A 26,782-nucleotide genomic window follows, 5' to 3' on the forward strand; every position below is an offset into this window, starting at 1 on the left:
TGCACAACAGTACCTGGAGTCCAGTGAATCCCTTAACTTCATTCTATGAGTATGTCTTAACTGCACAGTTAAACTGGGCTCTTACTAAGTTTAGCCCACACTCCCCTACCATCTACACAGGAAAACCTCTGGACAGGTCTGGAGAGTCTTTAAGCCCAGACTAGTTTACACAGCTGTGGGGTGGATTAGAACCTGAGCTCCACTTTCTCTTGGGTTGGAACCCTCTCACTTTGCAGTGAGAATGCCAGTTAACTCACTCAAGTACTGATAGTCCTCAAACCCTTCCCACAACTTCCCCTGAAGGACAAAGTTCTCCCACAACTGACCTGGAAAGAATCATAGAAAGTCTCAACACAAAGAACCATGGGCTATGCTCCCAGACACACATGGGTGAATGCAGAAACAGCGAGGATGCAGTAACATGGGTGGGGCTTTCCTGTGGGGACTCTCACCCTGGACTAGGCTAAGGTGGGTGCCAATCACCCAGGTTAACTGTGCAGGGAACACATACTCTAAACACGTAACCAATCCTAGCTGCCTCCCAGTCATCCATGGAAAACTCCAGTCTTCAGAATAAATTGTTTCCCTCTTCATACACTCCGTCAATTGATTTACAAAACAATTCCAAAATAATCACACCATAAGCATGCACAAGTGGTACAGGGCAGCCTTAAAATACTTGGGACACATTTCATCTGTGAGTCAGGGTGCATAGCTATATATGGAGATTGAAATGTTAAGGCAATAAAAAGAATTTCCAATAACACTGTGGAAAATTAGTTGAAACAGAAATTTAAGAAGAGCAAGATAAGTCCTAAAACAGGTAAAAGCTGAGCATGTCACGCCAGTTTCAATGTTTTACTTCAGTTCTTCCTGATCCTGCCTCTATTCTGAAAACAGATTGGCTTCGCTTGAATTTATTCATGCTCTTTAAGTCAAGGGCCTCATTTGGGTAATGTAATCCATATGTTTGTTATAGCTGTGCTTGCTATAATTAAGGATCAGATAAGTTGAATTATGAACCCCATCCTCTATATACAATCTTGACCATTTAAAGGCACATTTTGATGACTAGGCACAGAAGATGTGAGCAAGGATGCAGCTGACATGGTCTAAAATATTATTAAATTATTTTTCAATTCAAAGTCAAAATAACAGTATTCTGAGAAGGTAGAAATATCTTTTTTTTAAAACCCTGCTGTATCGCCCTCCAACCCCCGATAATTTTTAAAAGTAAAGTGTCATATGTTTCTCCAACACTATGTATTTTGCAAGGAATAGCGTATTGTAATGGGAGAGAAGAAAGCATTAGGAACTTTACATGGGAATTATAGTTTACAATTTTAGAGCGTACCTGTTCCTTTAGTCTGAATTCTACATAGCTGGATTTGGCCTGGGCAACAGGCTCGGTATTTGTGACATGGTGAGGACCCTGCTGGATATGGAAATACATATGAGTCTCTCCTGTTGCATGGTCAGAGAGAATAAAATCTAGCACATGCTGAGAAAATAAGCAATTAGCAAAAGTATTACCTGTAGCACTGGTTTGATCCTCAAGAAAAGGGTTTTGTTTTGCTTGTTTGTTTATTTTCCAGACAGCGGTGACTGTAAGACTTTTGAGTGTGAAAGGGTACAATGGAGATGGAGATGCAGTGAAAGGGTACAGCTGATGATGGCAGTGATATAAGGGAGGCAGGAAGCAATAATTCAGAGTAGAAGGGGGTGCGATGAATAGACACGACTTACAGGAGATTAGGCAAAGCAAAGCTTTGATGGATGCACTAAGGTGCACGGCTAAGGTTGTAGTTGGATCAAAGAAGGCTTAAGGCAGCAATCTATATAATCCTCCAAATGAAGAATTTAGCAAATTCCAAAGATAATTTAGGGGAGAAGGGGTGGAGAGAGAATTGTTGTTTGTGACCCAGCAAATGGCCACCTTCCCTTTAGAGAACACATACCCCAGCCTACCATTAGGGGGCACTATGCTGCTGGAGATTCTGACTTTTATTTGAGACTTAAAACTGAAGTCCTGACTGCTGATGGTCGACTCAAAGGTGCCAATGCACTTTTTACGGGGAGTCGGAATGTTAGCTCCACAGTGGTCAGGGACTCAGTTCTACATCTCATCTGAAAGATTAACATATAAAATAAATTGCCATGTAAGGCCAACTGGAGCCAATGGTATAAATGAGTAAAACAGCTAGACAGACATTTTTATAGAAGAGGATTAAGAGAGGTGGCAAACAAGGAGGTGAAGATGCAATCGCTATGATAGGTCTTGCTGAGCTAACTGGCCTTTGCGTATCCATCATTCCTTATGAACTGAAGAACCTACACATACCCTGTTTCCCCGAAAATAAGACATCCTCCGAAAATAAGGCCTACTTACAGTTTTGCCTCTCGTTGTAATATAAGGCATCCCCCCGATAATAAGACCTCCCCGATAATAAGGCAAAAAAATGTGTACCGTATTCTTCTTCATTGAAAAATAAGACATCCCCTGAAAATAAGACCTAGCGCATCTTTGGGAGCAAAAATTAATATAAGACACTGTCTTATTTTCGGGGAAACAGGGTAGTACATTCCTTGGGACGACTGCTCATGATTAGATCCATTTAGGGTGACCAGACGTCCCGATTTTTAGCTGTTTGTCCCGTGTCCCGACCGATCTCTGGTCGGGACACAATTTGTCCTGATATTTTGCTCCTCCGGCAGCACTCAGCTTTTTTTTTTTTTTGCCCCCCCCCGCCCCGGTGTCCTGAAATTTTCTTCATCTCATCTGGTCACCCTAGATCCATTTGCTTTACACAATGGTTGTGTGACACTGATGAACCAAAAGTCAGTAAATCACAGCATGCCACTCAATAATGTAGCTAACGTGGGACTTATTTCCTTTTAGCATGACTTTTCACACTGATATGTAACATATCATAACGTGATATGCATTTGCTCCCTGCATTGCCGCCTTGACAGCATTTACAGCTTGAGAAGCAAGAAATAGGCTGGGAATCAAACCTGTGCCTTCCAGATAGCAAACACTACCATCAGGCTAGCTTTATGGCACAGCTTGTAAATTACAACGTTTTCTACTGGACATACCCAGCTCCACAACGATGAGCTGGAAGGAGTCAATAATACGACATCATGGCATACTGGATAGACAGACCAAACAAAGTTAATGTTATCCATACACAAAAAGCCTGACATTGTAAAGCATTCTGCAGATGAGTATTAGCTTCATAATGAGAATGGTTAGATATCTAAGCCTGCATGTATTTATTACCACAGTATAAAAACAACCACCACCACTGTACACCAATTATCCACATACTGAAATTCTGTACATACCTGTGATACAAAAGGCCTAGGGGGCAGGGCAGGTGGTGGTGGTAACCAACCTGACTTCACAGCTGAAATGAGAGAGAAACAAATAAAATTAACTAATACAACTAAAAACTAGACCAGCAGTTTGCAAACTTTTTGAGCTGAACCCCCTCTTTGAGTTACAATTTTTGGATGCACCCCCGCAACCCAGACAAAAATAGACACATGCAAAAGTATGCTTGATAGCCTACTCATAAACCTAACAGAGACCTTGATGCCAACTTCTAATTAAATTACCTACACCTGTAAGTTTCAAAAACACAGACACTTACCAATTGCACAGCCAAGGTTCCCTCAGCAGTGGGCCGCTTCTACCTTGCAGTCAGGCTGCACCACTAGGGCAGGGCCAATACCTGTCCCTCTGCCCCTCGCCCCCCAGGTTTTCAGGGTGGGGGAAGGCATGAGCCACTGGGTCTGGGGGCAGAGCGAGTGCTGGGCGCAGAGACTGATGGGCACAGAAATCGGTATGGCCGCGGCAGATGTTTACACTGACCCAGAGGCTGGGTGGCCCACTGAGGTAAGTCAGGAGGGGGCCGTGGGAGAGCTGGCCTGGGCCCCGCCACCCGGTGCTGGCACGACACTTGGCATCCCCACTCGCCCCCTCTGCCCCCGAACATTCCTTCATCCCCTCAGGGAGGCATGCCCCACAGTTTGAAAACCTCGGAACTAGACTATTTTCTCTGCTGACTGTCAGTGAACAGGTGGTTTTCAACATTTTTAATGATGAAAATCAACCTGGGACTTTACTGAAAACAAATCTGAGCAAACACTGTTTGAAATCTCTTCCTGCTACAGCACACCCTCTGAAAAAGACCAGAGATTTAAATGCTATAAAAAGCTTACTGTTAAAATAGAAGGTAAAGATATATTCAGTCAGCTGCATGCAGCTAAAACAATTTGACTGTAGTTAAAGTACAGAGCTGGGGTGAAAGTCTAAGTCTACTTATTTTTAGGACTCTGTTCTTTGTCATTAACATTACTGCCTTTTTAAAAAACTAATGCAGTGTACTAACGTAGACATTAGGGTTTGCTCAAGATAAAATACACTGACAAGTCACAAAGCCCAGTCAGAGAAGAAAATATCTCCCATGGAACTAGAATGGATGCTTAAGTGAAGCATACAGAGATCAGTTTTAGCTTTGATTTTTTGGGGGTTTTTTTGAGGGGAAAAATATTTTAACAGTCAATTTTGGGCCCCTTGGGTAATCTAACAAAGCAACATCATGCGATCTTTCATTCTGAGCCAGTGAACTGAGTTGGTAACAACCATGTGGGCCATCCATTATAATTCTCAATCTGGCTCTCGTTAAATCCATAAAATCCATCTCAGGGCAGAACTGCAGGGAAGATGAGGCTTTATAAAGGCAGCTGTGATAATTAACACATAGATATCAAGTGAATTTGATGGAAGTCTCGACTGATTTTCCCTTCTAGAGGCCCCTATGCTGCGTAGCCTTCCCACCGCTTGCCTTTGAAAAAATACAAGTCAGCCTATCTCAGATTTGTGTTTATTTGTAAAACCTAAAATGTAGCACTAAACCAACAATTAAAATAAAACAGACCTTTTACTATAATAGTGCTAAACAAGGGGTTATATATACACACATTTATGTTTAGTTATATCCATATTCTAAAAGACCACATAGACCATTACAAGTTTTGTTACAGCATAACCATTTAACTTATTAAAATGCATTCGATCTAAAATTGTTCATAAGTTTTCCCTAATGCAAACCTGTTCGTTTCCTTAAAAACAATAAAAAATAAAAAAGAGGATCTAAAGCACAAAGGCCCAGATTTTTTAAGTTATTTAGGCGTTGTTACACTCAGTGTCGCAACAATGGGATCTACGCTCCTAAGTGCCTAAATCCCTTTTGAAAATGAGATGCAAGTTCCTAAATCAGTTAGGTATTGCAACGCTGAGTGCAACAATGCCTAAATCGCTTTAAAATCTGGACCCAAGTACACAGAGATGTTCATGTAAAAATGCCTGGGTAAAACAATGAATACAGTTGTATTGGCTAACTACAGCTCCAAAGAGGTGTGTGACACACAAGATGGAAAAAACAAAGAAGTGCCAAACAGGGATGCAGAACTACTGAATCCTAATTTAGGCTACCTAGGGAAGCTGCTTATATACTGAAGGTATAAAAGACTATTCACAAAGTATCCAAACGGGCAAAGATTAAGTTACTAGAACCCTTCACCCCATGTTTAGTTAGATTTTTTAAAAGCCACTATACAGCTGTGATGTTTTCATCTGTCATCACTCACCTCATCCACCCAACTAGTCTTTGGGTGGGAGCAGAGGGGTGAGAAACCTTCCCTTTCCTTCCCGACCCCAGATTCCTGATTATTACTGTTTATTTAGTGCTGACAGTGTGCCTGGCAAGTACAGACTAATAGTCCCTACTCCAAGTGGAATCTAGTTCAGACACAAAAGCTCCCCAGGTCAGTCACACACATTCTGTGTACAAGATGGTTGCATATGCTCAAAGTGATGAACTTATCTTGGGGAAATCTTGCAGGAGTCATGCTTAGGAATTAAACTGAAAAATCTGAATATATTTTACATTGCCTGATGTAGGAGAATGATAAGAATATCATCAACTATGGTTTTCCACAGACTTCAAAATATTTTGCAAAGGAAAGGAAGTGTTATCTCCATTTTACAGATGGAAAAGACGGAGACTGAGCTGAAGTGACTTGCCCAAGGTCACCCAGCAGATCAGTGGCAGAGCCGGCTAAAGAACACAGGTTATCTGATTCCCAGTGCCGTGCCCTATCCACTGGATCATACTGTGCACTGAGTGCTGAGAAATCAGATCGCTCACACCACAAAAGCAAGAAAGGAGCAATTTCTGAAGCTTAGGGAAACTCTTAGTTAGACTAGCATCATGATATGCACCATTCAATAACAAGGTAGTAAAATCACCATAGGTCAAGTTCCTTCCAGTTGAGACTATTTCTTACAATTATGCTGTGGGAGCCAGAACTTAAAGCTACAGAGGACATTACAGTATGAGTGGCAGGACTGGCGAGGTAACCCAAACTCATGGGACTAGGCAGTGATGGAGTACAGTACTCATAGCCAATGGTCGTTGGTACTGCATACTGTGTTCGGTTGTTCCTTTAACTTTCTGACTAATTTGGCCCACTTCTTGTGCCTACTAATTTTCTGTTTATCTCTGACATGCCCTCATAGCCATTTGTAAAAAAAAAGGCTCCTCACCTCCTCTTCATGCCAGAACTGTCTTTCATAGGCGCCGACTCGTGGGTGCTTTGGGGCTGGAACACCCATAGAAAAAAAAATAGCTCCAGGGCTTAGCACCCACTGGCAGTCAGCTACCCCACCTCCCCCCTAGCGTCTCCTGCCCGCCAGCAGCACTGCCAATCAACTCTTTCCCCTCCCTCCCAGTACCTCCCACCCCTCGCAATCAGCTGTTCCGTAGCTTGCAGGAGACACTGGGAGGAGAGCGGATGGGGCGCGCTTGGGGGAGGGGACGCAACTGGGCGGGAAAAGGCAGGGCAGGGGTGGGTCCTTAGGGGAAAGGGTGGAGAAGAGACAGGGCCTGAGCAGAGGTTGAGCACTCCCGGGGAAAGGAGGAAGGTGGCGCCTGTGCTGTCTTTAACCTCAACATTGCTCCAGAGAATACAGCATCTAGTGTGCATTCTGTATCCCCAACACTCATCACTGTATCCCAGTGATACACTTGATCCCCAGAGAAATGATGAGATTCTGTACAGAGGAAATGAGTTTGCCCAACAGGGAAAGCATGTTCTGAAGTTGCTCCCAAGCTCAGAACTTGTACTTGGCACTCACACAACGCTGCCAGAATGGTCCACACAACCTTCCTTATTAAAATTACTTTACTCTGAATGCTCAAGTAGAGCACAGAGCATCTTATTTCAGCTTTTAAAATATGCCACATTTGAGAGTTTAGTATTTTAAGCTAGTGAGATACTTAACTATGTGAATTTGACCCAGTTTCCTCTTTTTTTAATCCTACAAATTCTAACTTAAGCTATTCATGAAATATTCATAAAATCCCTGCTGTTTCAGAACATCTATGGCCTGTTGTTAGAAGGAAATCATGCTTATGTTAGCACAATTGCCAGAGAAGATTTGGAGTCAGCTGACTATCAAGAGGTAATAACTTCTTATAAAAACCATGCTCTGTTTTTTCCCAAAGGGCAATGAAAAGAGTGTTAATGACAGGTGATATTGACTTGGACCTTCTCAAGTATCATTCCCCTAAAAAAGGAGCATGCTATAAAACAAATACATTTTTGCACATTTCAGCAGCTGTCCCGGGAGGACAGCCTTTCTTGGAAATTGGTCTACATAGGGTTTGTCGGTGTTGGGTTCTGACTGTTAAAGATGGTATTGTGTGTACTTTGGAAGTATAAACTAGCACAGCAAACAGTTCTTTCCATGGTGAACACAAATATCAGGCTTCTTTCATAGAAAACGGCAGCAAGTAACTGGAAAAAAGGAGGTTACTTATCATAACTGGATGTTCTTTGAGATATGTGATCCCTATCTGTATTCCACTAGGTTACATATGTGCATCGTATGCCCAGAGAAGGAGAATTTGAAAGTAGTGTCCATTGGTCCATGCATGCACCTTGTGCTTCCCATCTGAGGCGACAAAGGGTGAGGCGAATTGACCATGTCTCCAATTTCTTTTCCATGGTGAATCTGACAGATCCAAAGCAGAGGGGAAGGAGGGCGAGAAGTGGAATACAGATAGGGACCACACATCTCAAAGACCCTCCAGTTACAGGTAAGTAACCTCCTCTTCTTCTTTGAGTGATGGTCCCTATTATATTCCATTGTGCATGACTGACAAGCAGGACCTAAGTTGGAGGAGGGTGCAAGGATGGAAGGGTCATGCGGAGAACCGCCGTGCCAAAGGAGACATGCACTGCTGAGTCCTGTACCAAGGCATAGTGTGTTGCAGATGTATGGCCAGAACTCCATGTGGCTGCTCTACATATGCCATGGTCATTGCTTCAGCTCTAGTGTAATGAAGCCCTACCCTTGTGGTGGGAGGTAGGTTCGACAACTGGTAGCAGAGTTGAATGCAGCCAGAAATCCATTTGGAGATTCTCTGGGTGGATATGGCCTGTCCTGATTCTCTCTGCTACCACAAAAGTCTAGGGGACTTCCTGATTGTTTTTGTTCTCTGCAGGTAAAAGACCCAACTTCATCGGACATTGAGGGAATAGAGTCTATATTCTTCTGCAGACACATGCAGTTTCTGGAAGAAAACAGGTAAGTGAATGGATTGGTTAATTTGAAACTGGGAGATCACCTTTGGTAAACATTTTGGGTGTAGGCGTAAGGAGACCTTAACCTTGTGGAATACTGTAAATGGCGGGTCCACCATCATAGCTCTGAGTTCCCCAACCCTTCTCACTGAAGTGATAGCAACAAAAAAGGCGACCTTCATGGAGAGGAGGGACATGGATCAAGTTGCCATTGGTTCAAAAGGGGAGGTTGTTAATCCCAATCCTTGTTGTAATAAGGTGTTCAGCTCTTGGGTGAGAAAACTGTTATAAGAATGGTCCCCGAAGGGGGATGGGGCAAAGGGTCTTGAAGCATTACAAACTTGATCATATCTCCAGGGCGGATGATATTCAGCCCTCATTTGTCCCTTGTTATTGCACTCTGAGTGTGAAAAAGAGTGCTAGATAACCCCTGAAAGGAGTCAAAGGGTCGTGAGGTGTTACGCTCAGTGGTTGGCAGCTCTCGAGCTCACATCAAGCGCTCGCATCAAAAATACCTCTTGGTTTAGGTTGGGTTTGAGACTGAAGCCTGACGGGGGGCCCAGGGAAATGAGACCTTTGGATTTTTTGTTGCTTGCATGGAGGTTCATAGGGTCTATGTTGATAAAACTGTGGAGACCTGTACCTGTCTGGATGACGTGCAGTGGGACTTTCATTTCGAGGCAGAAGTGTAGATGTCCAATGAGCGAAGAGTAGCCCTAGAGTCTTTTAGTGTATGCAAAGACTCATCTGTCTTCGGGTTGAAGAGATGGGATTCACCAAAAAGGGAGATCCTCTATTGTGTTTTGGACCTCCCTTGAAAAACCAGAAGCATGAAGCCAAGACTCTACACATCACGATGACTGTAGCCGTGGCCCTGGAGGAAGCATCAGCCGTATCCACTGTGGATTGTAGGGCAGTTCTGGCTATGAGTTGCCCTTCCTTGCCAAGGGTCTGAAAGCAGGCACAGCCTTAGAAAATTCCTCTAATTTAGCATAATTCAAGAAGTCATATTGAGCCAACAATGCTTCATAATTGGCTGTCCTGAATTGTAAACTGAGGAAAAGACTATTTTTCTCCCCAGTAGATCCAGACGCTTCCCTTCCTTGTCTGCAGGTGTGACTCGAGGGTGTTTCTTGTTTAGCCATTTCTGCAGCAGCCTGAAATACCAGTGAGTTTGGAGCTGGGTGGGAGAAGAGGAATTCTGAGCCTTTGGCCAGGACACAGTAGCGTCTCTCCGCTCATTTAAGGGTGGCGGGAGTGTGCCACATGTGTCCTGGCTGGCTCCAGTATGGCTTCGTTGATCGTAGAGCTATACTGGTCAGTCCCGAAGTATGGAGAACGTCCAGAAGCTTATGCTGATAGTCTTGGAACTCTTCCTGAGGAATGTGGAGTTCCCCCCCACAATGCCCTGTAAAAGATCTTTAAATTATCTGAAGTTATCCAGTAGGGAAAGGGGTGATGTAGTCACAGCTTCGTCCAGCGATGAGGATGGGAATCTAGCTGGCTCCAGCAGAACTGCCAGAATTGGGGTATAAAATTCTTCCTCCGCTATCTGACCCATGGGCATGCCTGATGGATCCCTCAGGGGAGGTGGGGGGGAGAAACAGGTGGCGACTCTTGCAGACTGGATGGGCTCCAAAGGAGAATACTGTGCTCAGGGCTCCCAATGTGGCCAATAAGCAGGATCAACAGGAGGTTGCAGGAGTCCCCATGGCATGGGGCACCAGTGGCTCTGGGGAAGGTGAGGAGGTAGTTGCTCCCATGGGTGTCAGTCTATTCATAGATTCATAGATTCTAGGACTGGAAGGGACCTCAAGAGGTCATCGAGTCCAGTCCCCTGCCCGCATGGCAGGCCCAAATACTGTCTAGACCATCCCTGATAGACATTTATCTAACCTACTATTAAATATCTCCAGAGACGGAGATTCCACAACCTCCCTAGGCAATTTATTCCAGTGTTTAACCACCCTGACAGTTAGGAACTTTTTTCCTAATGTCCAACCTAGACCTCCCTTGCTGCAGTTTAAACCCATTGCTTCTGGTTCTATCCTTAGAGGCTAAGGTGAACAAGTTTTCTCCCTCCTCCTTATGACACCCTTTTAAATACCTGAAAACTGCTATCATGTCCCCTCTCAGTCTTCTCTTTTCCAAACTAAACAAACCCAATTCTTTCAGCCTTCCTTCATAGGTCATGTTCTCAAGACCTTTGTGATGGTGCATAGGAGTGGTACGGTATAGACAGTTCTTCCCCCAGTTCCACTGCATCAGAAGAGGAAAAGGTGGACTCTGGTTCCAATGGTGGTACCATTGGTGCCGATAGAGCGGTGCATAACACATGCGAGGAGGCCGTACCATAGGCATATCCCGTGGCAGGGACATGAGTTCTCTGGAAGTGGAAGGACTGAATGGAGGAAGAGACTCTGGATCCAATAAGGCGAAGACGTCATGGGGTGCAGCCACATATCTGGATCTCCCTAGTGTAAGGGGCACTCTCTCTTCTCCGGTTGCCAGTAGCAGTGCTGAAGTCTTTCCTGGTGCAGGAGGGTCTCACGTTATGTGAGATGCCAGAGATGGCAGTATGACAGTTCACTGCCCGGAACAGCTGTATCCCATTGTTTGTGGGTCTTCGTCTCGTGCCTATGAGACTTAGAACATGCTATGTCCCCTTGTGCTGAGCTGGTGGAGGGAATGTCCAGTTTCTTGGACTTGGAGGAAGACTTACTCCAATAAGCATGGAACTGCTTCCTAATCTCCTGACTAGGCTCTGCCATTGGGCCTTTGGGGGTGGTTCCACCAGCACCGGAGTCAGACGTAGCAGCAGGAGGCACACTCCTTGCTGAATCAAGCTAATATACATGGGGTGGTTCCCCGGCCTGGGTCTGAATGTTGTCTCATGGCCACCTCCATGAGATGCCTGCGGAGACAAAGTGCTTAGACTTCTTGGGTACAGCTAAGAAAGGACTGGCAGATACTGCACCTAGCCACAGTCTGAGCTTCTCCCAGGATCTGGAGGCAGAGTTGGTGTTTGTCAGTGACAGAGAAGGATTGCGGGCAAGCAGTACAGAGTTTGAAGCCTGGAGTTCTGCGGGGGGCAGGGATAGGGAAAATCCCCCAAGTCTGCTCTAGTCTAACTGTTAAAAACTAGTAACTACTAAAACTAGGAAAGAAATAAACCTAGTAAAACTACAGCTAAATCTGATCAAACTATTCGTAACTGTAATTATTAAAACTGCGTCAGAGACAATTACACTGAAGGCTCCGACCCGGACCACGTGGCGGGGAGAAGTAACTGGAGACGCAGTCGGTCCGCCCCATCCTTTTTTCGCCTCGGACAGAAGTACGTAGCAAGTAAGGGCGCATACGTGGACCAACGGACACTACTTTCTAATTTTCCAACTCCAGGCACATGGTGTGCATGCGTAACCCACAGTGGAGTGCAATAGGGATCATCACTCGAAGAATCATAATCCTTCCTTCAGGCTGCTCAATCACACCTTAAGAGTGCAGTAGCCCCCAAGACTGCTGCACTCTCCTCTCCCCATTCCACAGGTGGTGGTGAGGTAGAAATGGCCACTGGATCCCAGCTCTCTTGCTCGACTTACCTGGTGTAAGAGAATTGGCAAGAAGTCCAGAGGAGGAGGTGGCTACCACTGTAGCCTCAGCTAACCCAGGAGAATTGGGGCCCTTAGTTCTCCACCAATCATAACAACAGCGGAAGCTGTAGCATAGATGGGGCTGGTTTTACCAGATTCTGGGAGACTAGAGGAAAATAGAGATCGTGCCCCAGGTTTATTTTTAGACATTATAAAGATTCTTGTCTCTACCAGTATCTCATGTAAGAATGATACCCCAAAGCTTCATATTGCAAAGCTAACAGATATAGACAAAGCAGCATGGCACTAACCATTGTATTTTCAAACTGGCAAAAAAACTAACTGTGAAGCTTCCAGTAAACTAAGCAGGAGAAGCATGCTAAAACCCCACTTAATTATTTTTAAAATGTTGAGGTAAAGGCCCTATGTCACTTTGGCACATCATTCTAAACAACTATAACTATGAAAGAAAAATCACTTATCTTGATGGACCCCACGCCATTCCCAAAAATGTGTGTATACACACGGCTCAGAGCATTTTGTAGTACTGCACAAGGTCAGTCACAGAGTACTCCTTCATTCCCAGATACGTGGGGATATAGCAAGGAATGAGGAAATAACTAATTTAAAATAAATCATTTAAAAGCTTTCATTAATAACAGTTCCCTTTTTCAAATTTAAATAAAATTACTTAAGACAAAAATCATAAGAAAAATGGGAGTAAGGGGAAAAGGTGAATATAATCATTATCCCAAATTATTTCTACAATAAAATCTGCTTTAATTTTATTTGTACTGTGCCAAGGAATCAAGCCAGCATAAACTTTTACATTCACAAGGATGGAACAGAGCAAGAAGATATCCTAGATATCATTCATGTTGAAGAAAGGGGAGGGGGTAGGAGTCTTCTTTTTAAAATCATTGTGATATTTAAAATCAGAATGAAGGTTGCACTACTGTAGACAACAAATGTTGATAAATGCAAAGTAATGCTCATTGGAAAACATAATCCCAACCATACAAAATGATTGGTATTAAATTAGCTTTTACTGCTCAAGAAAGAGATCTTGTAGTCATTGTGGATAGTTCTCTGAAAAACATCTGCTCAAAAAAGCTAACAGAATGTTAGGAACTACAGTCAAACCCCGCAATAAGGCACCCCGCCATAACGCGAAATCGCATATAACGCGATCACAATTTGGCCCCCTTTTAAGTCACACAGTAATACAGTACTGTATGTACTGTACCAGTGGTCCCCAACGCCATGATGGCTGCCGGGACATTGATGTGCCCCGCCTAGTGCCAGGCAGGGGAGAGAAGCTGCGGCCCTGTGCCTGCCGGGGACAGAGAGCACCGGCACCTACAGCCCTGTTGTTCTCTGTCCCTGACAGGCGCGGGGCCACGGCTCCTCTTGAAGCCAGAGCGCAGCCGTGGTCCCGCACCTGCCTGGGACAGAGAACAACAGGGTTGCCGGTGCTCACAATCCCTGGCAGGCGTGGGGCCGCAGCTTCTCTCCCCTGCTGGGCACTAGGCGGCGCACATCAATGCACCGCCTTGAGGAGTAGCGCCTCAAACTAGGCACTAGGGGCACTTGGCGGTGCACATCAATGCACCGCTATACCGCGACCCCACATTTAGCGCGATGTAATTTTTTGGACCCCAAACATCGCGGTATAGCGGGGTTTCACTGTATTAAGAAAGGAATAGATAATAAGACAGAAAATGTCAGAATGCCATTAAATAAATTCATGGCGTGCCCACACCTTTAATACTGCATGCAGTTCCAGTCACCCTTTCTTAAAACAGATATATTGAAATTGGAAAAGGCATAGAGAGAGGCAACAAAAATGATTAGGAATATGGAATAGCTTCCGTATGAGAGATTAAAAAAGACTGGGACTCTTCAGCTTGGAAAAGAGATGACTAAGGGACAATATGATACAGTTGTACAAAATCATGAATGGTGTGGAGAAAGTGAATAAAGAAGTGTTATTTACTCTTTCATGTAACACAACAACCAGGAGTCACCCAATTAAATTAATAGGCAGCAGTTTTAAAACAAATAATAGGAAGTAGTTCTTCAAACAACGCACAGTCAAACTGTGGAACTCCTTGCCAGGGGATGTTGTGAAGGCCAAAACCATAACAGGTTCAAAAAAGAACCAGATAAGTTCGCAGAGGATAGATCCATCAATGGCTGTTAGCCAGGATGGGCAAGGATGCAACCCCATGCTCTGGGTGTCCCTAGCCTCCGATTGCCAGAAGCTGGGTGTGGACGACAGGGGATTGATCACTTGATGACTGCCTGATCTGTTCATTCTCTCTGAAGCACCTGGCACTGGCCACTGTCGGAAGACAGGCTACTGGACTAGATGGACCACTGGTCTGACCCAGTATGGCTGTTCATGTTACACCTGCATTACCAAGGGGACTTTTTTGGTTGTGCATGTGTGTGTATGTAGAGTGCCTAGCACAATGGGGCCCTGACCTCTGATTGGGGCCAATTAGATGCTATGTAACACAAGTATATACATTCATACAGCAAGGACTCAATCTTGCCCTGAACCCTCAATGATCCCGAAGGAGCTGAGGGGGCACTCCACCACTCTCAGAAAGTGCTCAGTACCTGGCATGATCAAGCCCAACATAGTCTAATGGATCTCCTCCATTTCTACTTTCCAGCATTCTATGATTAACATGCAGGAGTGTGGCTGCTGATTTTATTTATCTTCAGTCTATACCGGGCACTTAGTATTCTTTAGCTCAAAATATAAGAACAGCAAGCTGTGCCCTTCTAACGAAATGACAGTGACATATTTTTATTGAATAAAATTGCCATAATGCATTCAGTTGTGAGGTGCCATAAACAGTTTTATTAATAAAGAATTTAGTATGGTTTTTAACATGAAAGAGGAGTAGCGCCTCAAACTAAAATTACTAGAAACTTTAGAATGATGTTTATTGTATTCCTTGGCAGCTGTCTTCCTTCTCACTTTTATGCGTCTTTCATGACAACAGATTTTCACATTAGCAAGTGCGTAATGCTGTCAGGGTAAGAAAAAAAAATCGTTCTGGCTCTCCCAAACTAAAATATAATGCATGATTCTGAAAATGAGGCCTTACTCCTCGAATTGTGTCCAAGTGTGTGATATACACACACACCCCTTTATAGACACTCAGGCTCTTAATATAGACATGCACATTTCATATGTTAATCATACATAATGTTATGTCATATTAATATATATTGCAGGAGCATCCAAAAATGAATTAAGCACTTTCCAAGCATACAGAAAAAAATATTGCCAGCCATGAAGTGTTCACACTTCAGGGGGCTCAATTTACAAACACACAGAGAGTAACTCACTCACGAGAGTAAAGTTACTCACCTACATATGTGCTGGGTCAGGCCCTAAAATGGAAAGGCAAAACAAGCAAGAAAGGAAAATGCCTGAAGTGATGTAAAGCAGACTGCCTTCTAAACTTGCTTTATTTTTAAATCCCTTGCCCATAAACTTATTTTAATACATTTTATACTATTTTAGTATATTTTTTCATGTCCATTTATCATTTTTATTCATGTCTTTTCTTTTTCAGTTTTTAAGCCATCTCATTTTCTAATTATTGTTCTTTTCTATTTTCTAAACATTATCTATTTTCCTGTTTTTTAATCATTATCTAGTTTCAGATTTTGTAAAATTGTTTTTAAATGTGTCTAGTGTCCTGTCACAGGGAGGCTGATGGCTACTTCTGTCAGCAGGCAGTGTGCCACCCCTTCTCCCATCCCACCCACCCTGGTGATGGAAAACCGATACACTGCCCTGGCAACGAGCGATGAGGAATCGCCCCCAAAGGTGGAGAAGGAGAAGCTATGAACCCCCAAGGCTGGAAGGATCACAGCCACCACTCCCCGGAGGAAACATAAGGTAGTGGTGGTTGGTCACTCTCATCTGAGGAGACGGAGGCATCCATCTGTCAGCCTGACATGGCATCCCGGGAATTATGCAGCCTGCCAGAGACCTGTATCCGAGACGTATGGAGGGACTGTCGAGAATCTTCCAGCCAAATCATGACCAAAAATCTATCTATCTGTGTCTAGTTACATGGTGATATGAGAATCTTTCAGCCCTCTGACTACTACCCCATTCTACTCATCCACGTGGGCACTAATGATACTGCGAGGTATGACCCTCAGCAGATCAGAAGTGACTACAGGGCTCTGGGAGTACCGCAGTGTGAGGGAGTTGGGAGCGCAGGTGGTGTTCTCTTCGATCCTTCCAGTCAAGGGTAGGGGCCCTAGCAGAGACAGATGCATCCTGGAGGTGAATGCCTGGCTGCAAGTATGGTGTCAGCAAGAGGACTTCGGCTTCCTTGACCATGGGATGCTGTTTCCAGAAGAAGGACTGCTAAGTAGAGATGGGGTCCACCTTTCAAGGAAGGGGGAAAGTATGTTTGGATACAGACTAGCTAATCTAGTGATATGAGATTTAAACTAGGGTGGATGGGGGCAGGAGACAAAAGCTCACAGGTAGTCAAAAATATGGAGACCTGGGAGAAGGGTCGGTATCTGGGGGGAAGCATGGGCTGTTCTAGCAGGGATAAGGGAGAAACAAAAGGGAACATAGGGGGGAATCAATTCAGTATCTTAGATGTCTGCATACTAATGCAAGAAGTATGGGGAATAAGCAGGAAGAACTAGAAATGCTAGTTAATAAACACAACTATGACTGTTGGCATCACATAGTGGGATAATACACATGACTGGAATACTAGTATAGAAGGGTACAGCTTGCTCAGGAAGAACAGGCAGGATAAAAAAGGGAGGAAGTGTTGCCTTATATATTAAACATGTATATACTTGGACTGAAGCTGAGGAGACAGACTTGCTGAAAGTCTCCGGCTAGGATAAAAGGGATAAAAAACAAGGGTGATGTCATGGTAGGGGTCTACTACAGATCACCTAACCAGAAAGACAAGGTGGATGAGGCTTTTTATAAACTAACAAAATCATCCAAAGCACAGGACTTGGTGGTGATGGGGAACATCTGTTGGGAAAATAATTCAGTAGGGCACAGATTAGCCAACAAGTTCTTGGAATGTATTGGAGACAATTTTTATTTCAGAAGGTGGAGAAAGCTACTAGGGTAGAGGCTGTTCCAGATTTGATTTTGACAAATCGGGAAGAAATGGCTGAGAATCTGAAAGTGGAAGGCAGCTTAGGTAAAAGTGACCATGAAATGATAGAGTTCATGATTCTAAGGAATTGTAGGAGGGAAAACAGCATAATAAAGAAAATGGATTTCAAGAAGGCAGACTTTAGCAAACTCAGAGTTGGAAATTAAGATTCCTTGGGAAGCAAGTCTAAGGGGAAAAACAGGTCAGTGGGAGCCGCGATCGGCCGGACCTGCGGACGCGGCAGGTAAACAAACTGGCCTGGCCCGCCAGGGGCTTTCCCTAAACAAGCGGCGTCCCAAGTTTGGGAAACACTGGTCTAGATAATACTTAGTCCTGCCATGAGTGCAGAGGACAGGACTAAATGTCCTCTAAAGATCCCTTCCAGTCCCACGATTCTGTGATTATTGCCCTGGCCTGTTTTATATTTAGCTTCATCCTTTATCCGCCCACATGGAGGCACACTCCCTCCACCTCATAGACTCATAGACTTTAAGGTCAGAAGGGACCATTATGATCATCTGGTCTGACCCCCTGCATGCTGCAGGCCACAAAACCCTTCCCTGGACTCTGCCGTTGAAGTCCCCAATCCTGTGTTTTAGTGACTTCAATCGGCAGAGACCCTCCTGCTAGTGATCCCTGCCCCATGCTGCGGAGGAAGGTGAAAAACCTCCAGAGGCTCAGCCAATTTACCCTGGAGGAAAATTCCTTCCCGACCCCAAATATGGCGATCAGTAAGACCCCGAGCATGTAGGCAAGAGTCTCTAGTCCGACCCCTGTTGGCCATTATACTATTTACGTACCATTGCTTGGTTTTCCTTGGCTACTATATTTTACCATTAAACCATTCCCTCCATAAACTTATCTAACTTAATCTTAAAACCAGACAGGTCCGTCGCCCCCACCGTTTCCCTCGGAAGGCCGTTCCAATATTTCACCCCTCTGACGGTCAGAAACCTTCGTCTAATTTCAAGCCTGAACTTCCCCACCTTGCAGCATGGCTCTGACAGATCTATGCTGTAAGAACTTCCCCAGCTGGTGGTGGTACCCAGAGTTTCGCACTAAGGATGGTGGCAAATCCCAAATCCACATGTGGCTAATACATTTTCTGGTTGAATTAGTTTTCTACGAGAAACGTTTAAGGGCATGCTGGTGTGGGGGAACAATGAGCAACCCCATGTACATCCCTGCTCTTGCCCCAATCACACTCCTACAGCCCTAGCCCTAGCCACTACCCATCCCTTCCTTTCCCTGGATTGCCAGACTCTCAGAAGTCTCTGCAGAAGGCAACTGACTCTTTTCCATGTGGGGAAGGGAAGATCCATATTTAAAGGGTCTCCTTCACATAAGAATTATTTTACTTAGAATTGTACACTGTTTGGAGGAGACACCAACATTTCATTGTGTGTGCCTAGAGTCTAGCAAGATGGAGCCCCAAGATACTGTTATGTACAAACCTATGCAGAAATGCACCTATTTTCCCCTGAGTAAATACACTAATGGCCTATACATCTGATGTTGGGCAGAAAACTGTACCTAAGGATATCTTGCTCAATCAGTTTTGGAAAACTTCTGCTTCAAGACACTAAAGCTGTTCCAGCTGCTTTCTTTCATTGCAAAAACTGCTTGCGCTATGTTTGAAAAATGTGTTATCTTGAAAGCTTAAAAAGCAATAGAGGGTCCTGTGGCACCTTTAAGACTAACAGAAGTATTGGGAGCATAAGCTTTCGTGGGTAAGAACCTCACTTCTTCAGATGCCAAAGCTTGAAAGCTTAGTCATCAGTGAACTGTTTTATAAGAAGAAAAGATCAGACCATATGCACAGTGTTGTATAATTTTACTACTTGCTAACACCAATACTGAACTTTTTGTTTTTTGTTTAATAACATTAAATAATGTTGTGCTGCCATACATGTTTTCTAACAATATGTTAGCTATGAAACTATGTGTTTAAGTGCCTCCCTATTGAGGGAAAACACTTAAGGATGTGCTTAAATCCCATTGCCTTCCATGGGACTTCCTGCTTTCCTGAAAAGGAATCCTTTCCTGAATCATAGCCTCAGTGAACAACAAAGAAAATATATAAGATTATCTTCTCAACATCTGATGCAGAAATATATTGGTAACATTAACAGTTGTATATGTAAATATTTATTAAGGATAGCTAGCTATTTAGAATAGATGTATTTCTGAAGCACCTATCGCACTAGAACCTGAATGATAAGCAATAAGAATGTTTACCTTGTGTGTTTTGCTGGAAGATTTTATTTAGGTCCAAGGAGGAGGCTCTGGAATGTGATTTCTGCGGCCTTGGTGGTGGCATAGGGGGCTCTTCCCCCTTTTTCATTGCATCTTCAATAGATGTGCTGGAATAGGACCTAAAGGAAAATAAAAGAATCTCAAAGGAAAATAAAATCAACTGATATTTTTAGACCATTCATTTGTACAAATGTAGTAAATATTGACTGGAGTTGAGCTTTACAGTGGAAAATCATTGCCTCATGGATTGAAAGGGCAGCTGATGGTGGTGGGATATAATATTAGATGGTACAGACGGAGGGCACTATTGCTCTAGAGAGTGGGAGGGTTACTTTTCAACACACTGAACAAGTATTAAAAATGCCTTTTAGCCTCATTGTTTTAGTTTTATAGTTTCAGGCTCCACTCCTTTAACTCAGAGGGTCATGTGACCTCAGCCAACAGCAGAATAATTATAGTAACTATCTTGAATACACCTGAATGAAAATTTCTTTCCTCTCTACCGACTTTCTTCCTCTCCTTCTCCATAAACTTTAATTTGAACTCTCAACATGTTGGGCTCTGGCTGCCGCTAGGAGTATATTAAAAGTGCTAACTTGCTTCTGAAGCATTTCCACTATGATATTTATTTCCTACAATATGGCAGAATTCTGAAAGCACAAAAATAAATAAATGCAGCCAAAATGTTGCATTAACTGTAACATAAGTTGTAGTACTTAAAATAACAAGGTGTCCTGGCAGGAGCCTACTTTCAGCCTGCAGTTTTGATGTATTCTGCCAGCATAACCCCAGACACAGGACTGCTGGCAATGCAAAATCTCCCTGAGAGGATCTGTAACAGTGCAACATGCCTGCAACCCCACCTCCTTTGTAGGGTCTGCAGCTGAGTGGGACTGGCCAAAAAGGTGCCCAGTCTTATTCAGTTCACCCTCACAGCACCTGCTTATGGGGCTCCTACAGACCACTGGGGAAATTAAAAAGCTGTCTTTCTCTACTGGAATTCTTGTGGGAGGGCAGCATTAGAAACACTGCCTGCCCTCACTGTTTCAGGGAGGAGAAATCTGTACCTCCTTGAGCAATCAGGCCAGACAAGCCCAGGTTTTTTTTGCCCTAAATCTGTTGCAGCAGAGACAATCTGAGCTGTCTGGTTCAGATCACATGATTCTCCTTCAGCCAATGAGCTAGCTAGTTGGTAATTTGGGGACCTAAACTAATAATTAAGTGGTAGGACAACAAGGCAAAACTATTTGAACTCACATTACCATGCCTTAAACTGGAATGTGACTATCTATTCATAGGTGCAATATATGTATCACTTGAATTCACTGAAAGGTTTCACAATGATCCATTTTCATGATACTGCCTGTGTATTATGCAACGTATTTTCTAAACACTTTTAACAAATATCATTATCTTGAGTGCAGTCCAATCATTTCTGCTGTTGGAGTCACAAGGTTTTTTTGCGAGCCTGCAGACTTTACTCAAATCAGAATTGACAACATGAAGTATTATACTTACTATAACATATTATGCATGACAAGCAAGACAAAAAAAGATTCATCAACAACAGGCAAAAACTCCAACTAATGGGAAAAGGGATCAGCAGCTTTTGCCAAACTGGCAGTAGTTAGTAGGCAACTCTTTGTTAACAGGTTGGACACTGGCAACTTCAATCTTATATTTTTGATTAAACCAATAAACATATGAGGTAAAACCAAACTTGTTTCAGAGTTCACATGCAACATGTTGCCTTTGCTTCCACTGCATTTTTCACCCCAGGGTTTAAAATCCTCCAACCCAACTCATTTAAAACCTGATCCAAAACCCATGAAAGTCAGAGGGCTTTGGGTTAGGCCCTTAAAATATTGCACTTCAAATATATACAATAAACAATGGAAGGGGAGCTATATTGGAGAAAAAATAGGCAGCTTTATACTTTATCATTCATTGTAAGGAACTGTAAAGTATGCCTAGGAGGCAAAAATGCATCTGGCCTTGCAGAGTTAATACAATGCTACTTAAAGGCCACCATATTGATTGACACCAGGGATTGAACTGGGGACCCCCAGAACTAAAAGCATGACCTTTATAGATTGAACTAAGCTAAGAGCAGTAACAGACTCCTCTCTAGAGTTGGTCAGATAAACTTCAAGGGAACCATATTTGTCACAATCTGCAGTTCTATCAAACTCTAAATGCCGTCTATTTTGCAGGAATTTAATTTTAAAATAGTCAATATCCTATTGCAACATTATTTAAATGAAATCAAAATCAAAGGGGGGGGGGGGATTTTTGAATTTTCCTCTGCACAGAATTTCAAAATGTTCAGGTTTTGTTCCTAATTAAAACAAAGCCAAATTCTGAAACTTCGAAATCCTTTGCAAAATGGAACTTCTGTCCTCTACACATCTCTACTCATCTCCTCTGTGGATCAGGCACAGAGGGGAACACGTAAACACATACAGACCAGTGGGTTATGCAATACATGCTAGACAGGGGTTCTGAGGTTAAAAATGAACTTAATCCATACTTTTGAAGTATTATGTCGAAGTCCCTTAGTCACATGATTTTCTTTTCAAAGTAATTTATGATTTTTTCCCCATTTTATGATTTTAAACCACAATTAAGTGAATTTTAAGACCGTAAATGCTCCAGCTTGAGTTGGGCACAAAGCGTGCAGGTGCTGTGCAATCTTCCTGGACACAGACTCGGTCAGCCATGTCTCTCAGCCCTACCCTGCCATTCTATTCCAACTCATGACCAAAAATCTATCTGTGTCTAGTTACATGGTGATTCTGTCATGTGGCTAAACAGCTAGTAGGGACTGAGAACACCAACAAATCACATTTTCTTATGCAAAGTAAACTCAGCTCTCCCGAAGTAAAAATTTCCTTATCACATCACATCAACCTTGCGTTCCTCTTCTCCGACTAATTCATTTCCAGTTTTTGCATACCTGTCCCAAGTGCGTTTTCCTTGTTTTATTTTCTACTACTCACTTTACTATCCCATTAGATATTAATTCATATTCTTTCCCTCTCAATACTTTTTTCCAACCGTGAAGTATATCAAACTTCTGTCCTGCAAATACTGTCTGTCTTCAGCACCAGTGTACTGCTTTGCTGTAGTAGGCCAGTCAAATTCCTTTCCCTCCCACCCCTCAATTTACTGCCTCTTCGGGAGCAAAAATACATCTGCTGCAGAGAAGTCTGCTTAGTACTTTTACAACTCCTGGCTTTTGAGGATACATCTACAATCTTTGAAACAAACTCTAAACAGGCAAGCATATAATTTTGTTCTCTATAGCCTTTAGTTTAATTTCAAAGTGTTTATTTCTTTTAGTTTTTCCCATTCTTTGGTTTATCCTCCTTCTCTGCCAGGCTCTTTTTTTCTCCTTCTCCTTCTTCTTTTTTTTTGTTCAATTAATTATAGGCTTTATGAGGAAGAGACTCATGATTACACATTCATTACATTAGAGAAAGAAATGAAGCACTAAAGTAGTTAATCTGACTGGCTGAAATAGACAGCCTAAAGTATAATACAAGCTGTGGGCATACCAGAATGCTGATCAGCCAAAAACAATGCTTAACACAGTTATTGTATTTTTGATTACACAATATTTTCAGACATGAGTTGCCTTTTTCATTCCCAGCAAGTAACCAATCTTAGCAGCTTTAATTTTTAATCCACATTCTTATATGAACCATACACCATGTTCTTCCACACACCAACTGGTTACTGTTAGATGTGATACTACACAATTAAAAAGACAGGACACACTCAGCCGCATCAGATGCTGCCATTATTGGTGCTCTCTAGATTGTCCAATGTGGCTATCCATATGTAGCATTCAACCTTCAATTAGATGAAGTCTCAAGGCTGTTCCTGAAATGGGATGCTGGGTCTCCCAACATGACATTAGGGTGGCTTCTATTTCCACCGCAGTTAATAAAATGCAATACCAACACCTTCACTCCTACAGAGTTTGATGTTTAAATAATAGACTGTTGAAGATCTCTTCAGATGGGAATATTTCTTTGACAGAAATAGAAACAAGTACCTGGATCTTGGTCTTGCCTTGAGTGTGTTCGATTCCTGAACAACTGAAACCAACAGATTACTTGTTAAAAACATTAAAAAAAAAAAAAAAAAGAAGAGGAGGTTTCTCTATCTGCAGAATGATAGGTAGTTAGAATTAATTACAAACAAATGGAGGATGTCAGAGTGATGCCTATCCCTGCATAATAATGAGGATTTGATTGTTTTCACTCCTCACTCCCCATCTGTAACAGTGAATGTTCTCATCATCTACATAAATCTCTAGTTCTTTTTTTTAATCCCATTGAGACCGACTATTCCAACTCTTGGCTTCAGTTACACCTGGCAGCAATAAGTTCCAGGGTTGTTTAAAAAGTATTTTCTTTATTGATTTAAAATTTGTTGCCTTTAGTCACTTTTCTTGTCTCATAAAACAAGAACAGTTAAACAGCAGTGAATGATTTACCTTCTCAGAACTATTCCTTATATATGTACATCCCTTTCTATGAGTTTCCTCTCTAAGCAAAAAGTAATCCTGAAAAATGTAACTTTGTGATTGCTTTCAAATCTACTTCCCTGAAAGAGAGATTCTTGGGGTATTACACCAGTGTAATCAATTTTAAAAGTCTAACATAGGTGAGTTCCTTTTTAAAAAAAATTGTTATACTAGATAGAATGCTAAAGAGAATCCAGAGGGATGGTACTAGAGAGAGACTTTCGGAGTTATTTGTTACCTTCAGAAAAATCAGCATTTTGCCAACAGTTACCACACTCCAATATCTATCTGTTCTTACCCTAGATTACCTGTGGTGGCAGTTGGCAAATGCTGACTTTTTAATGGCTTGTATTATTCTTTTATATCCACATACCAGTTAGGGTGTTTACAGACATGCAGAACAAATGAGATAGCAGGCAACATAATGTAGATCCACAAACATGCACTTTTTCCTCATAAGAGAAGTTGTTTGCATGGGTTTTACATTATTGACTGAAGCGCTGCATGGAGGCTATACAGATGCAACTGGTAGTGATTAATGTTCAATAAGAAAACCACTTATGAATGAATCTCTCAGTGGATTAATGTCATTAACAAGCATCATTCCAGATTCCAGTGTAACCAACTCTTACTAGCAACTAAAAGAAGAGAGGAGAAGGAATTACCATTAACAATGAGCAATAATGAATATTTTTTTAGGTTTGAAACACCCACAGAATACAATTTTAGCAACAGATTTCTACAATCTTATGACCCAATTTTGACAGTACTGACAATGATAACTTAAATTACATGTATAATTTTTGAAAGATTTGCCTTCTCATTTTATATCATTCAAGGTGAACCATATTTTTAGAATATCTATGTTTTCTTCAAATCACCCCCACAAAACTATAGGGAAGATTGACATCAGAGTCCTCAAATTATGTTTTGTTGAGGTGAACATGGGGCTGTAGAGGGAAGACAGAATCCTATTTTGAACTGATTATTGTATTAAATAAAGAACTATATCAATGCAGCGTTATGGTCAAGGCCTTTTTTTAAGCAAGTGAAAGTCAGGAAATTCAAGATTAAGATTCAATGACACCCATAACTCAACCGGGGGGCGGGGAGGGCCAGGAGTGAGGGGGAAACTATTTGTTCTGTTTCTCCTAAATAAGAAAAACAGTTTATTTGTATGTGCAATCATTAGTTGCAGAGATACTGCCAGAAAATGTAACAATATTTCAGTCCACTGCCCCAATGCACATAAGCCTGCATCTCACATGAAAAACACAAAAGAAACGTCAGGGACACTAGCAATTCTCAATTAATTTCTTTTTGGAATCTTAGAATGCAGATTCTGGGCCTTTGGGCTGTAATCTAATGTCTTGGAGTCTGTTCAGGTTTGGAAAATTAACGAGTGTGGTGGGTCTGCTTTAGAGACTGAAGACTGAACTGAAAGCCATACGGTAAATGGTGTAATATGCTAAAGTGGTAGAGGAGAGAAAGAAAGAAACAAGGATTTCTTGACTATCCTAAAACACTCGTACAGTCTGCAGCACACTGAGCTGCTTTGTGCTTGGCTTAAGCAGCAAGAGCAGAATTTAAGCTATCATTTGGAAATAATTAAGGACCAACATTTTTAAATGTGGGTGCCCAAATTCAATAATGTAATTTCATAGGGGCACCTAAATAAGTGGCCTGATTTTCAAAGGTGCTGAATCAAACAGTTTGCATTGACTTCAAATGACTAATCTTTATGATTGTGAAGAAAACCTTCCAAATGTGAACCAATGAAATGCTGTCTTTCCTGAGTTTATAACACAGGCAGATAGCCTGAATCAATAGTTCCAAGAGCGATCTGAACTTTCCCTATTCATTTCAATTAGAGCCCTGCACAGATTCAAAATGTGTATCTCCATCTGATCTGTAATCCGCAAACATGGTCCGCAGATATCTTCAGATTTGCAGGACTCTAATCTTAGTGGAGTTTTAGTCCTGAAGCCTAAAGATAACAATGATGATATTTAAACACTGATGATCACTATAGGAAAACTGTCTAATTATTGTGGCTTGACAAAACAGGTCTTTTCCACCTCTTAACTTCTGTAACATCATCTACGTACCTAAAGGATATTCTCTAGTACTTTGTCCGGTCCAGTTTTAAATAACTCAATGTAATGGATTACCACTACTTCCTTGGTGGACTATTCAACAGTCTAATTCAGGCGTAGGCAACCTATGGCACACGTGCCGAAGGCGGAACGCGAGCTGATTTTCAGTGACACTCACACTGCCCGTGTCCTGGCCACCAGTCCAGGAGGCTCTGCATTTTAATTTAATTTTAAATGAAGCTTCTTAAACATTTTAAAAGCCTTATTTACTTTGCATACAACAATAGTTTAGTTATATATTATAGACTTATAGAAAGAGACCTTCTAAAAACGTTAAAATGTATTACTGGCACGCGAAACCTTAAATTAGAGTGAATAAATGAAAACTCGGCACACCACTTCTGAAAGGTTGCTGACCTCTGGTCTAATTGATTTCATAACATTTTTTTCCCTGATTTATGAAACCTAATT

At 42.4% G+C, this 26,782-nt stretch overlaps 1 protein-coding gene across 14 annotated transcripts in view; it reads right to left on the minus strand.

Moving 5' to 3' along the window:
- Positions 1–26,782, minus strand: part of REPS2 (RALBP1 associated Eps domain containing 2) — a 142,732-nt gene that overhangs the window by 34,614 nt on the left and 81,336 nt on the right. For 8 of the 14 annotated variants that reach the window (XM_024110897.3, XM_024110904.3, XM_065580214.1 and 5 more), the window contains 4 exons: positions 23,742–23,784; positions 19,664–19,800; positions 3,349–3,410; positions 1,355–1,435 (listed from right to left, as the gene is read on the minus strand). In XM_024110897.3, the coding sequence (XP_023966665.2) occupies positions 1,355–1,435; positions 3,349–3,410; positions 19,664–19,800; positions 23,742–23,784 (323 nt within the window). The remainder of the gene's footprint in view (positions 1–1,354; positions 1,436–3,348; positions 3,411–19,663; positions 19,801–23,741; positions 23,785–26,782) is intronic. The other 6 variants (XM_042840160.2, XM_042840161.2, XM_065580222.1 and 3 more) reach the window with 2 other exon arrangements.

Source organism: Chrysemys picta, chromosome 1 (assembly GCF_011386835.1).
Source record: "Chrysemys picta bellii isolate R12L10 chromosome 1, ASM1138683v2, whole genome shotgun sequence".
NCBI lineage: Eukaryota > Metazoa > Chordata > Testudines > Emydidae > Chrysemys > Chrysemys picta.